Raw genomic sequence first — 15,011 nt, 5'->3', positions numbered from 1 at the left:
TTTCGTTCATCTAATAGAAGTTTTCGTATTTAATTGCATATCATTTTGACATAGCTCCGGCAGACAAAAACTCAAACTTATTCATATAAACCGACGAGCGGTTCGCGATGGCTCAACTGAATCCGTACCGCTCCGGATTCTGAAATTCGGATCCACTAGAAGCGAAAGAGGTTCAGGAAATCATTCTGAAACCGGTGGATACGGATACTGTTACTAAATAGTCAGACCGAGACCGTCGTGATGATCAACAATTATCTGACGTACAGCAACAACGACTCCATATTCTACCTCTATTGAAGCTCTTTTGACGTTGACGGTTTGGCGAAATGTGCTCGTAAATATTATAAAGACTTTCGTATATAGCAGCGAACAATTCGTTTACCTAATGAAGCCGTTTAGTAATAAGCCAACGAAAGTCGTTTCGTGGTTTTCACGAAATAAAAAATAAATGCGAACAATTTATATATTTTATGAAAATTGTCTGTACGAAACTAATTCGCAGCAATTTATGAATATATTCTATTAGTGCACCTCGGTGATAGTGAACGTTTTAACACTCATACATTCTCAAATGCGGTCTCAAGCGAGTAACTACAAGAACGTCCTCGCGCACGCGATCACGAATCGGTCACGTCCGGAAGTCTATCCTCGATCCTAGAAGCCTAGGTCCATGCCTTCAGCTGGACCAATTAAGAAAATACGCTCATACCAATTGGATAACACGTCATGGCGACATGACCGGGAACTTACTTACTACTTACTTTTATTCCTGCGCACCGCTGGTGGTGCAAAGGGCCGCTGTGAAAGATCGCCATCCTGGGCGATTGCCCACCATCGCCTTGACCTGCTACCAGGTCAAACTTTCGTCGACTTCTTTTATTTCCTTGTTGAGGCTGCGCCGCCATGAGCCTCTGGGTCTGCCTCTGCTGCGATGTCCTGCTGGGTTCCAGTCTAACGCTTGCTTGCAGATTTCGTTTCCGCCCCTGCGCAGAGTGTGGCCGACCACCTCCTCTTTCGTTCCCGAATTTCTGTCGCTATCGGCTTCTGATGACATCGACGATGGAGCTCAGCATTAGAGATCCAGTTGTGTGGCCACCATGCACGAATTACTGGCTTTCACTGGCATATAGTAGTACAGATTTCACGTTCGAGTTGAATATTCGGGTTTTGGTGCGTCGACTAATCTGATTGTTTTTCCAGATATTTCTTAAACTCGCAAAAGCAGCCCTTTTTACAATGGAGAATGCAATTTACGCACTAACTCAGTACACGTGCATTAGTAGATTCCAAGCTACCACACGGGGTGTACTGAAGTGTCGGGCTCCACCATGATAAGGTAATACCGACTAAACTCCATTGGGCACCGCCGTTGTTCCCCCCAGGGACTACCTCTCGGTATTACTTCAGGGGGATGGCTGTACTTGATGTACTCACTTACTCTCGCTCACGCGTTCATACGTCCTGTTTGAGGCTTACTTGGGTGCTCGTTCTGTCACACCCTGATTCACTCTCTAACACTTCATATGAGGCTTACTTTTGTGCTCACCTCTATCACGCCATGCGATGCTTACTTGCGTGCTCACCTTTTTCGTACGTTGTGAGGCTTACTTTTGTTCTCACCTCTAACATACCATGTGAGGCTGACTTGGATGCTCACCCTATCACCTGATTCACTCTCGATCATACCACTCTATTACGACCTGTCGCTCCCCCTGGCATCCCATGTGGGACATTTTTCTTAGGCCCCACTTCTGACATACCATGAGAGGCTTACTTGCGTGCTCACCGTTTTCGTATCTTGTTAGGCTTACTTTTGTGCTCACCTCTAACATACCATGTGAGGCTTACTTTTGTGCTCACCCCTAACATTCCGGGTGAGGCTCATTCCTCAGCCACGCCACGAGGTATCAATAGCGAAGTCCCAACATACTACGCTACGATCCTCCCATCTTGGCATGAGGCAGTCCATATATACACCTATTCACTCACTCTTCTGACTTGCTTCGGGTGGCTGGGTTTACCCCTTACGCGGTTGCCAGTCGCTGCGCCAAACCTGCTTCAGCATGAACAGACCATTCACTCACTTTTTCGCGCTCGGCCCGTTCCGCTCCAACTAACCAATCACTAGTTAGTCGTGCCCGTCGTCTGCTGCTCGGTGCGCCAAATTCTCTGTAGCCTACAGGCAATCTGGGCGGTTGCAGTCGAGACTGCGTTCCACTTCTCCACCGCTTGACACATCCGCTGAATAAGGGTATCAGGGGTTGTGTCCCAGCCACAGACTTCAAGCATTGCTCTCCTTTCGACGTCGAAGCGAGGATATACGAACAGTATGTGCTCGTCAATTTCGTCAACACCTGGGCAGTCAGGGCAGACGGGGATCTCCGCGTGCCCGAATCTGTGGAGATACTGTCGGAAGCAGCCATGGCTTGACAGGAATTGTGTCAGATGGAAGTGAACTTCCCCATGGGGTCTATACATCCAGCTCGATATGTTAGGTATCAGCCGGTGGGTCCATCTACCTTTCGAGGAGTTATCCCACTCACGCTGTCATCTGGCGACCGAAGCCACCCTGGTGCACTCGCGGGCTCCTCTACTGCCACGCAGCTCAAAGCACTCCTCATCTTCCCGGATGACTAGCCCGACTGGCATCATGCTCGCTATCACGCAGGACGCATCGTGTGATACCGTGCGGTAAGCAGATATCACTCTGAGGCACATCACGCGGTAGGTGCTCTCCAGTTTCTGCAGGTAACTGGTTACCCTCAGTGCTCTTGACCAGGACGGGCCGCCGTACCTGAGGATAGATACGGCAACGCCTGCCAGTAGCGTACGTCTACTGGCGCACACCTTTGTGATGTTGGGCATCATCCCCGATAATGCCGCAACAGCAGTCGAAGCTCTCTTGCACGTATAGTCGACATGGCTGCCGAAGGTCAGCTTGTCGTGTATGATGACTCCGAGAGACTTCAGGCTCCACTGTGAAATGATCGCGACTTCTTCCACATGGATAACTGTATGTTGTGCCGACTTGCGGTTGTTGACGATAACTACCTCCGTCTTATGCTGAGCGAGCTCCAGGCCTCCCGCGCTCATCCATTCCTCCACCGTGTTGATCGCGTATTCTGCGGTTAGTTCTACCTCAGGGATTGACTCCCCATAGACCTCCAAGGTTACATCGTCGGCAAAGCCGACGATCTTGACCCCAGGAGGGAACTTCAGTCTCAGAACCCCGTCATACATGAGGTTCCATAATACCGGGCCTAGGATTGAGCCCTGTGGGACTCCGGCGGTAATAGGAACCCTTTTCTGACCGGCATCGGTCTCGTATAGCAGTACGCAGTTCTGGAAGTAACTTTCCAGGATCCGGTACAGACCCACCGGTAGGCTAAGCCGGTGTAACGAGAGCGCGATAGCATCCCAGCTTGCACTATTGAATGCGTTCTTCACGTCAAGTGTCACTAACGCACAGTATCGAATGCCTCGTCTTTTTCGTTGGATCGCTACAGATATACTACGCTACGATCCTCCCATCTTGGCATGAGGCAGTCCATATATACACCTATTCACTCACTCTTCTGACTTGCTTCGGGTGGCTGGGTTTACCCCTTACGCGGTTGCCAGTCGCTGCGCCAAACCTGCTTCAGCATGAACAGACCATTCACTCACTTTTTCGCGCTCGGCCCGTTCCGCTCCAACTAACCAATCACTAGTTAGTCGTGCCCGTCGTCTGCTGCTCGGTGCGCCAAATTCTCTGTAGCCTACAGGCAATCTGGGCGGTTGCAGTCGAGACTGCGTTCCACTTCTCCACCGCTTGACACATCCGCTGAATAAGGGTATCAGGGGTTGTGTCCCAGCCACAGACTTCAAGCATTGCTCTCCTTTCGACGTCGAAGCGAGGATATACGAACAGTATGTGCTCGTCAATTTCGTCAACACCTGGGCAGTCAGGGCAGACGGGGATCTCCGCGTGCCCGAATCTGTGGAGATACTGTCGGAAGCAGCCATGGCTTGACAGGAATTGTGTCAGATGGAAGTGAACTTCCCCATGGGGTCTATACATCCAGCTCGATATGTTAGGTATCAGCCGGTGGGTCCATCTACCTTTCGAGGAGTTATCCCACTCACGCTGTCATCTGGCGACCGAAGCCACCCTGGTGCACTCGCGGGCTCCTCTACTGCCACGCAGCTCAAAGCACTCCTCATCTTCCCGGATGACTAGCCCGACTGGCATCATGCTCGCTATCACGCAGGACGCATCGTGTGATACCGTGCGGTAAGCAGATATCACTCTGAGGCACATCACGCGGTAGGTGCTCTCCAGTTTCTGCAGGTAACTGGTTACCCTCAGTGCTCTTGACCAGGACGGGCCGCCGTACCTGAGGATAGATACGGCAACGCCTGCCAGTAGCGTACGTCTACTGGCGCACACCTTTGTGATGTTGGGCATCATCCCCGATAATGCCGCAACAGCAGTCGAAGCTCTCTTGCACGTATAGTCGACATGGCTGCCGAAGGTCAGCTTGTCGTGTATGATGACTCCGAGAGACTTCAGGCTCCACTGTGAAATGATCGCGACTTCTTCCACATGGATAACTGTATGTTGTGCCGACTTGCGGTTGTTGACGATAACTACCTCCGTCTTATGCTGAGCGAGCTCCAGGCCTCCCGCGCTCATCCATTCCTCCACCGTGTTGATCGCGTATTCTGCGGTTAGTTCTACCTCAGGGATTGACTCCCCATAGACCTCCAAGGTTACATCGTCGGCAAAGCCGACGATCTTGACCCCAGGAGGGAACTTCAGTCTCAGAACCCCGTCATACATGAGGTTCCATAATACCGGGCCTAGGATTGAGCCCTGTGGGACTCCGGCGGTAATAGGAACCCTTTTCTGACCGGCATCGGTCTCGTATAGCAGTACGCAGTTCTGGAAGTAACTTTCCAGGATCCGGTACAGACCCACCGGTAGGCTAAGCCGGTGTAACGAGAGCGCGATAGCATCCCAGCTTGCACTATTGAATGCGTTCTTCACGTCAAGTGTCACTAACGCACAGTATCGAATGCCTCGTCTTTTTCGTTGGATCGCTACAGATATTTCTTAAACTCGCAAAAGCAGCCCTCGCCTTCTTGATCCGTACTCCTATGTGCTCTTATGACATGACCGGGAACCCTAGCGATATAAGGAAACCTACGCTCTGCTAGAATCTGAACCGTACATCGAAAATTTAATATCAGACTCATGGTTCCCGCGACCATTCAAGAATACACGCGAATATGTTACAAAATCACGTCAGCATACAACCGTTTGAGCCCCTCACGATTATCCAAGCAACGTCCACGATCTCGCAAACATGATAACACCCCGGTGATAAGGTGAACGTCTCAGCACACAAACTTACAAAAGCGTTCTTCGGAAGTCTCCGGAGTCCGGAAGTCTCAATCCTCGGTACCAACAGTCTAGGACCATGTCAATTAATAAAAAAAAAACAAAAAAAGATTGAAAATTTAAAAATAACTCCCATATCCACTAGACAACACGTTCCATGGCGACATAACCGGGAACTCTAGTGATATGGTGCAACTCACTCCCTGTCAGAATGTGATCCGTGCACCGAAAACTAAATATCAAAATGACGGTCCGCGTGGCCATCTAAGAACGCGAATATGTAAATGGCCGCTGGGTTACAAAATCGAATTTATACAAGCTAAGTCACATACACGCGACAAATACGTCAACATACAAAAGCTTGAGCCCTTCGCGATCATCTACGCATCCCTACGCCCCTAATCGCGAAAACACTCGGTAATAAGGTGAACGTTTTAGTACTTACGAAGTTACAAACGCGGTCTCAAACGCGAACCCGCAAACACGCGCGATCATGAATCGGTCACGCCCAGAAATCTTTATCCTCCCCTCTAGCAACTTAGGTCCATACATTCAGTTATACCAATCAAAAAATAAAGCTCATATCCACTAGACAACACGTTCCATGGCGACATGACTGGGAACTCTAGTGATATGGAAGAACCCACTTTCTTCTAGAATCTGAACCGCACAAGAAAAAATAGGTATCAGATTCACGGTCCACGCACGAAATCATTCTAGAACACACGCGAATATGTAAAAGGCACACGGTTTTAATATAGCATTTATACACGCGAAGTTACATATACGTTACCACACGCGACATACGCGATCGACTACGTTAACGTACAAATGCTAGAATCCTTCGCGATGATACACGCGATCTCTAAGCCCCTACGCCCGCACATACCTGAACCATACAATGAATATCACATTCAGAATCACGGCCCTCTGCAATTGGCCTAAAGCAGTGTTTTAGTGGATGCATGTATCGTCCTCAATTATAGTGTGTGATTCTGACGGGAAGCCCTTCCGAGAACCTAGCTCTACAACTCCAATAGAACAACTGTCAAAAAAAGAAAAAAAAATCCTTTTTTACCGATAAGTTCTTCACCATACAATTACATTCAAAATGTTTCTTTTCTCTTCAGGTTTTTGTTGACAAAATATAAAAATTTTTAAAAAATGTTTTTGCAATTTAAATTTTTAACACAAATTTTCGTTTTTGTGAAAAATCAAACAACATTTTGTCAGTGCATTTTTTTATAGAAGTACTTATTCCCTGTAACTCGTTCTCAGATAGTTTTGCTGTTTAAAATACAGTAATCTAACAAAAAAATTGAAATGAATGAACGTAGAAACGTCTAAGCCCTTTTAAATAATTGCTCTTGAGTCAAAATAATCTTGTTTACTGTGGAAAATATGTAGCCTTCCATGCCGGTGAAACGTGTAGAGTTTCATCGGAATCTAAGATGGTCGGTTACTATTTTAAAGATTTTCGAACGGATCTTCGTGGAATTCCTCATTAGTTTCAAGCTCAAAATCATTTCACCCAAATTTGACCACCAATACACTCAGGTTTTTTTACGCGGGGGATACAAGCCGCGTAAATAAAAACCGCGTAAATGAAAACCGCGTAAATTTCAAAATCCGCGTAAATGAAAACCGCGTAAATTTCAAAATCCGCCTGAATGAAAACCGCGTAAATTTCAAAATCCGCGTAAATGAAAACCGCGTAAATTTCAAAATCCGCGTAAATGAAAACCGCGTAAATTTCAAAATCCGCGTAAATGAAGACCACTTAAATTTAAGAATCCGCGATAAAGGGAACCTCATTGATGGATACCGTGTAAATTTCAAAATCCGCGTAAATGAAAACCGCGTAAATTTCAAAAACCGCGTAAATGAAAACCGCGTAAATTTCAAAATCCGCGTAAATGAAAACCGCGTAAATGAAAACCGCGTAAATTTCAAAATCCGCGTAAATGAAAACCGCGTAAATTTCAAAATCCGCGTAAAAAAATACCCCGCAAAAAAAACCGCGTAAAAAAAAACTTGAGTGTACTGATTTACATTGAATAAGGTTGTTACGTATTGCGTTTTGACAATCTTCATTTTAAAATCGAACCCATCCTAATTTTTTTTCTTGATTCGCCCCTGCAAACAAGAGCGAAAAAGTCGAGGTTTTTGCTTATATCAATAGATAAGTCGAGAACTTAAATTGTAGAAATTATCGATTTTGCTCTTTTTTGTCAATAGCTGCTATCGCTGGGATTATACGAATGATCGTAGTAGCCATGCGTATAGGACGCAAAAAATCGCTGCCGTCATTTTTTTTAGTTTTGTGATTTTTAGTAAAATCTCGGATTTTATATACACACTGCTGCTGAAAATTAAGAAGGTAATTCCCATTTAATAGTCTGTTCGTGGAAACAACAAGTGAGACATAAATGTGAAAAAATCTGTGAACCCGGCTGCACTTCAAGCTTAATCACACGTTCAGGACGTCAGGGTTTGTTAATGGCATGGGGGTGCAGCACTGCCTTTTGAAGAAAGTTCAAATTCTCGGTGTCCGTCATATCCCTGTGAACCCTTTAGGTCTGTTGTCTTCCCCAGGATTCGAATAGTATGGCATATTCAGATAGAGCAGGACTAAAAGGCGTGTCATATTTTAATCAACAGAGATGAGATATGGAGAAATATGTATCGAATTCCCTGTAAAGGCTAACAACGGATTTATTTCTGTACATTTGAATACTGGTCTTGAGACATAGAACAATGACCTTGAATATAATGGTTAAAACACTATCAGCAGAATACAGAGAGAATGTGGTGGAAGGGTGGTGCCCGAATCCTGTTCCTGGGTATTCAAGTAAACAATACTACTAGAAAACCGATGTTAACATTTTCTGTGACATGTTAAAATCAAAAACTAATTCCAAAAATGCATATTTTTTTCAGAAAACCGCGGAAAAATCAAATCATTGTTGTTTCATTAATTTCAACCAGAATTACGAACTGTACTTTTCCCGCCTATCAGATATTGTAGTAAAGAAATAGTTCTTGACTCCGCCATTTTGTGAAGTTTTTCAAGGAAAATTTTGTATTTTAGTTTTTCAAATGTGTTTGAAAATATACATACATTTTCAAATAGCTAAGAATTTTCAATCCCTATCCAAAATTATGAAAACAAGTTTCTTTTTTGTCTCCTAAAGCAGTCCACTCACTACATTATACCCATTAATTTAAAACACTTTTAACATAAACTACAAACGAACGAATTTTATTTTATTTTTTTTATCATCTGACCTAGTTGGTCTTAATGAATATGGGGATGAAGAAAAACCAATTTGAGTGAAACATTAACTCTTCTCAAATTGGCATAAAAACCCCATATATTTTCAATTGAATACACAATACAGAACTTAACAAAAACAATAATATCTTAACAATAAAAATAAAATAAAAAATAATGTAACAAAACAGACTAATAGAAAAAAGTAAAGAAAAAGTAAAAAAATAAAAGAAAACCAGCAAATAAAACTACAGAATTAAAGGTCATCGGTAAATAACTGTCAAGTCAGAAACTCTTTAGCAGCTGGTTCTTGAAAGTGGTGGATGACACGTTGAAATCGAAATAAGAGAAGGTTCGCCATATTATCGAAGAAACCGTTAAATTAATCTTTTAACAAACTACAAAAAAATTGGTGTAGTTTGATGCAACAGAAATAATATATCCTCAAAAATTTTCCTCATGTAGACACTATTCGAAGAAGTTTCTTGTGGACGAGTTTATAATGGCTTTGTTTCCACTTACTTGGAGTCATTTATTTCGCTACTCGTTTTCCGAGATATGATCCAGATCAGTCTGAGGGTCAAAAGTTAGAAAATTAGCTGTCAGAAGGTACTGGCAAATGAAAATTTGCACACTTATAAGCGATCAAAGTACATACAGACAAATTGTTCTTACTTCTAGCAGTGCCCGATCAGAAACACATAACAAAAAGATTTCAAAACTATATCTCGTGTTGTTACTTGTTATAATTTTATGTTATTAAGTTTTATAACACAATGTTACGCAGGCTGCATTCTGTTATAATCTTGTTATTCCATTCCGATCGGGTGGTAGGTAGAAAAAAGAAATACAAAATATGTCCAGATATCATCATTTCCCGTTTTATTCGAATAAAATACGGCTGTTACATTAAAACGGATCATTACTATTTTGAACAATAAATAACATACTATAACTTTTACAGCATACAAGATAGACACTTGGTGCCTTTAGCAAGATTTTTCACAAAAGAAAAAGATATAAATTTGCTGAAGATATCATGTCAAAAAAATCACTTAAGAGAAAATTAATGCAAATATCTCTTCTGAGATTAATCTAGGAACACACAATATCAAAAGAAAGAGCATATTACATACAATAGGTTCTCCGAAAGTGCTATTGACCTAAATTTAGCCGTTTTGGCGATAACCGTTGATTGCTTGTTTTTGCTTTTTTTACCCATTCAAATATGCATATCTTGGAAACTAAACATCAGAATCAAAAACAAATTATTAGCGTTCTGTCTGGGTATTAGGTCTTTCATTTGAAATTGGTTTGGATAAGATCGGTTTAACCGTTGCTGAGAAACACGAATGAGAGTTTGTCCATTACATATACACACGGACTTTTTCCCAAATCGTCGAGTTGCGTCGTTTGGTATATAAGACGTGGCCCTTCGGGCCTCGGAAAAAAATCATGTAAATTTGAGCGAATTCTATATATTTCTTTTATAATGAATGTGAAAAGTTGCCGGTATAAATCTTTTCAAGAAAAGTTTTTTGCAAAAATGGATGTGATTTTTTGTCACACGACCACACTGTGCTGAGACACGCAATGGAAATGCGTAACGAAAATACGAGAACTACTGTTTCCAAAACCAGTGTTCAGATAGGTTGGTAATTTTTATAGCCAAGTAGCAGTAAACAACGGTCATTTTTTCTGCTTGATTGACACTGTCTAGTAATGATCAATCGTCAACCTGGTTTGAAAAAGGCACATGGCATTTGATTTCACTTTTAATATATGAATGTTGATTCTCACGTTCTTCGTGAAAAACAGAGTACCCACCAAATTTAAAATCAGGAAAAACGCAATATCTACGAAATCGATTCATTCAGTATAAAACACACGTTGGGTGGAAAGCTCACAACTAGAAATACCGCAATAACTATTTGCCGAATTGCTGCTTTTCTTTCCTTACCATACGTAGGTATATCCTTCACCCGGGCCACGGCGAGAAAAATTGCTGCCGACGTCTTTGTCATCATCATCATCGTCATTTTCGTTTTTCTTCGGTAACATCATCCTACGTGATATTGGGTCCCATTCACTAGAGGTTCCTATCGACGCACATACTATTTCTGCGGCCAGTTGAATTTTGTGAGCTCAACGTAACAGAATCATGAAAGAAAGCCGCTGGTCTTGTTTCGGCAAGCGGAACCGCAATTATTTCTGCTAGTGGCCTACTCGTCGGATTGTTTTTTTAATCTGCTTCCCAGTGACATTTGATTAAGCAATTGGCGTAATACGCGAGATGCGAATGAATAGTCTGCTCTACTCTCTTTTTTTTTAACCGTATAAAAAGTATCGAACGAACGTAGACTTTTTCGCTGTTCGAAAAAGTGGCTCGTTATGTTGATTTGCAACAATTAGGTGCTTGAGAAAAGTTCTATCAATGATTCCAGATCAAATCAGTTAAAAATTCTAAAAGGCCCAAAGCCCGTAGTGCTCAATTTAAAACTAAGCGTTGTTCTCTTCGGTCTTCCTCAAAATTTCCGAAATCTGTGTTTGGTTGGTCGTGGTGCTGTTTATTGTTATGTTTTATATGGTATAAGAAAGCATGTGGGTCTGCTGAGCGTGACCAGAGTCGTATAGTTTATACAAACAGCTATGTAAAAATGTTCCCTGTTCAGAACGCTGTGTACTGTGCGACACACGAGAATGTGAGAAGCCATCATCGGGTTTAGAGCAATGTTGCACGAAGTATAACTATATGTATGTTTATCGATTAGTGTATATCATTACAGTTTTCTTTCGCATTGACCGCGTATTATTCTGACACTAACAACGCGTCCCATTCGATTCCAGTGAAAGCAATATTTTTGGTGTGTCTATCGTCCGGATCAAGCACTGAATATAATGTGATTAACCATAGTGATACTAACATTAGTGCTTCCAAAGATAAACTCAGATTTCTTCAGAGAACAACGATGTAATAATACTTTGGTGTCGTGAATTGCGTCAGTGGAATTTCCACGAAACAAAAGTCATGTTCAGATCATTAGCAGAACGGTTTTCTTTCCGCAGAAGTAGTTCCGTGGCTGTCGATAGGTAAATCGAATATTCTCTATTTTACTCAATGTCGTTTTCTCGCTCAAAACTCTCGCCGTATTTGTTATTTTCTTTGCTGATGGTTTGTTGCAAATGCAGCTATTTTTGCGAAAATCTTTCTCCTATTATTTATGCATTTCTGTCCGCTACCAGGTTGACGGCATTGCTTTTTGTGACGTCATTTCGCCCATGTAATGCTAGTTATGCTGATATTGAGATGACTGCAGAAGAAGCACCGCAAGTGTTTGCTATGAATGGAAAACTACGATAGCGTTGACTTCTCAGTTCTCAGAAACCTGCGAGAGGGTTATCATACATATCATGCAGGAAAACCGGAGAACATACTATCTTGAGAGTGTGCCAAGACGGAAAGATAACTATAGATAAATATCAACTAGACGAAATCAACTTTTTTTTTGGTTGAAATTGTGATAAATCGGTATTCCGTGCACGACGCACAGTGGGACCAATCCAAAAATACAGGACAAAACCTACTTGAGGCCTTCGATGTCATTTTAGAGCCAACGTTTCTTCGTAGGACATGCTTACAATATTATTCTGTAATTTGGTAAATGAAAAAAAAAATAAAATAGGAGAGACAGGTGGTGTTTTTATACCGCTTTGATGTAGGTATATCTTGCAAAATAGAACACGTGGCATGAAAGGGAAGACTGTTGGCAACAACATTTTTGGCGTATCCATACATACCGCCAACTTACGGGAAAATATACTTTTGCATATAAAATATTTAAAATAATCCATAAAGAATTGTAAAACGATCCATACAAAAATTTGTCCATGTTCCATAAAACAAAACTGAAAATCCATAAAACAGTGTGAATGATCCATAAAAAAGGGCGAGTTGATCCATAGATTATGTAAAATTGAACCATAAAATTGTCGCAAAAGAGCACTAAAATAGTAATAAAAGAGCAATTAAAATCAACCAATGCCCCATAAAAATATTGGCAATGTTCCGTAAAATGTTCCATTTTGCGCCATAAATTAACTGACATTGATCCATAGAATATTAACAATGTACATTAAAACACGTCGATATGTTCCATAATATCGAAAAAAATGTTCCACGGTATTACAAAATGGAGCAATAAAATGTTAGAAAAAATTCCATAAATTTGATGAAAATGTTTGCTAAATAATTTTTCTTGGTCCATAGAAGATGTAAAAATGAACATTAGAAATGCTATGTATTAATTCATATATCGAACGTTAAATTATGGTTCATGGATATTTACAAAACGATCCATAAGAAGAGAAAATGTAAAACGATCCATTAATAATATGTTATATACATTAATAATATGTTATTATGTGCTTATGCACCAGAAAAATTAAATTTAATGAATTCATGCGAAATTTTTGCTATTCGAACTAATAATAAAGTGTATTACATTTGGTTGAAATTCCAAACTACAACAAACAATGCATTCATTATAATTAGAAAACTTAAGATTCCGTATCCCACAAGTCAGGTAGCTGACCTTCGCTAACCTGAAATCATTGTGGCAACTATTTTAACCTAAATAAACCGAATCCGAGAGTATCCGGATATGTAAAATTATTAACCAAAGTATGGTAAACTGAAAAAATAAGTTGTGCTAAATAATACTCATAACAGTAACTGTGTTTTAACAAGTGAGCTTATGCTGGGAACCAGTGTGATCCGAAGCGGCGCAAAGCCGCTGAGGATCCGTTGAACGAGGTATTGATTAACCCGTATATTCCAGCAAGCGAACCTATGATCCCCTCGTTTGCCCGGTTTACTTAAACATAGGGGCTATAGCTAGTTAAAAGCCGACTGAGCGGCAGCGAAGTCGGATAGTGCACTAGAAAGCGATGTGGCGTAGCCACATAAGTCAGTGTTCGTGTATAAAGTGTCTGTTTTCGCTTCAGATATTTGGTATTTGCGACTCATGCCAGCCTGTATCAGTGGTCTAATAACTCTCAGCGCGCTAATGTCGTAGATACCCTGCCCTTTAAAGAGTTGCCACAATGATTTCAAGTTAGCGAAGGTCAGTTACCTGACTAGTGGGATATGGAAGCTTAAGTTTTCTAACTATCATGTTTGTTGTAGTTTGGAATTTCAACCAAATGTAATATACTTTATTATTAGTTCGAATAGCAAAAATTTCGCATGAATTCATTAAATTTAATTTTTCTGGTGCATAAGCACATAATAACATATTATTAATGTATATAACATATTATTAATGGATCGTTTTACATTTTCTCTTCTTATGGATCGTTTTGTAAATATCCATGAACCATAATTTAACGTTCGATATATGAATCAATACATAGCATTTCTAATGTTCATTTTTACATCTTCTATGGACCAAGAAAAATTATTTAGCAAAAATTTTTATCAAATTTATGGAACTTTTTCTAACATTTTATTGCTCCATTTTGTAATACCGTGGAACATTTTTGTCGATATTATCGAACATATCGACGTGTTTTAATGCACATTCTTAATATTCTATGGATCAATGTCAGTTAATTTATGGCGCAAAATGTAGCATTGTATGGAACATTTCCAATATTTTTATGGGGCATTGGTTGATTTTTATTGCTCTTTTATTACTATTTTAGTGCTCTTTTGCGACAATTTTATGGTTCAATTTTACATAATTTATGGATCAAATCACCCTTTTTTATGGATCATTCACACTGTTTTATGAATTTTCAGTTTTGTTTTATGGAACATGAACAACTTTTTATGGATCTTTTTTCAATTTTTTATGGATCATTTTTGTTGTTTTAGCGGCGCAAACTTAGGGCTGCCCCAACTTACCTTGGCCCCGGGGTAGGTTGGCGGTATGTATGGATACGCCAAAAAATAAGCAATCAAATGGAGATACTTCTGCGGTCCTTATGGAACGCGCTGAATGTTTTTTCAAGTAAACTGTATATTAACCGCCATTTGATATTATATTTCAGTCTCAATACCCCGGCATTTTGACTTTGACGCGTACTCCAAAAACAAGCATTCGAAATTCTTCAGGCGATTGACCGAAGTAAATGTCTCCTGCATTGATGAGATACACAAGAAAAAGATTTTCTTACTTTGGAGTGAAATAAAAAAAATTTATGACTATTTTTGCACTATATATAGCACCCCCAACTTGTCCCGCGTGCATCACTGCCAACATACCCCAACCGTATATTTTATAAATAACTATTTGGAAAATAACTTTTTTCGTGAATAGGTGTTACATCTATACGGCTACTGAAAACTCTTTT

At 41.0% G+C, this 15,011-nt stretch overlaps 1 protein-coding gene across 4 annotated transcripts in view; it reads left to right on the top strand.

Annotated features, from left to right (window-relative positions):
• Window positions 1–15,011, top strand: part of LOC131691069 (oxysterol-binding protein-related protein 9) — a 241,645-nt gene that overhangs the window by 214,869 nt on the left and 11,765 nt on the right. Inside the window, exons 1-2 of one of the 4 annotated variants that reach the window (XM_058977236.1) lie at window positions 10,783–11,411; window positions 11,505–11,747. The exons of 2 other annotated variants lie outside the window; for them this stretch is intronic. In XM_058977236.1, coding sequence (XP_058833219.1) covers window positions 11,686–11,747 — 62 coding nt within the window. In that variant the 5' untranslated portion in view covers window positions 10,783–11,411; window positions 11,505–11,685. Of the gene's footprint in view, window positions 1–10,782; window positions 11,748–15,011 lie in introns of those variants that run through there. One more of the 4 variants, XM_058977235.1, reaches the window with a different exon arrangement.

This window comes from Topomyia yanbarensis, chromosome 3, assembly GCF_030247195.1.
Source record: "Topomyia yanbarensis strain Yona2022 chromosome 3, ASM3024719v1, whole genome shotgun sequence".
In the NCBI taxonomy this organism is placed as follows: domain Eukaryota; kingdom Metazoa; phylum Arthropoda; class Insecta; order Diptera; family Culicidae; genus Topomyia; species Topomyia yanbarensis.
Note: the sequence above shows the minus strand (reverse complement) of the source record. Positions and strands in the feature narration are given on the sequence as shown.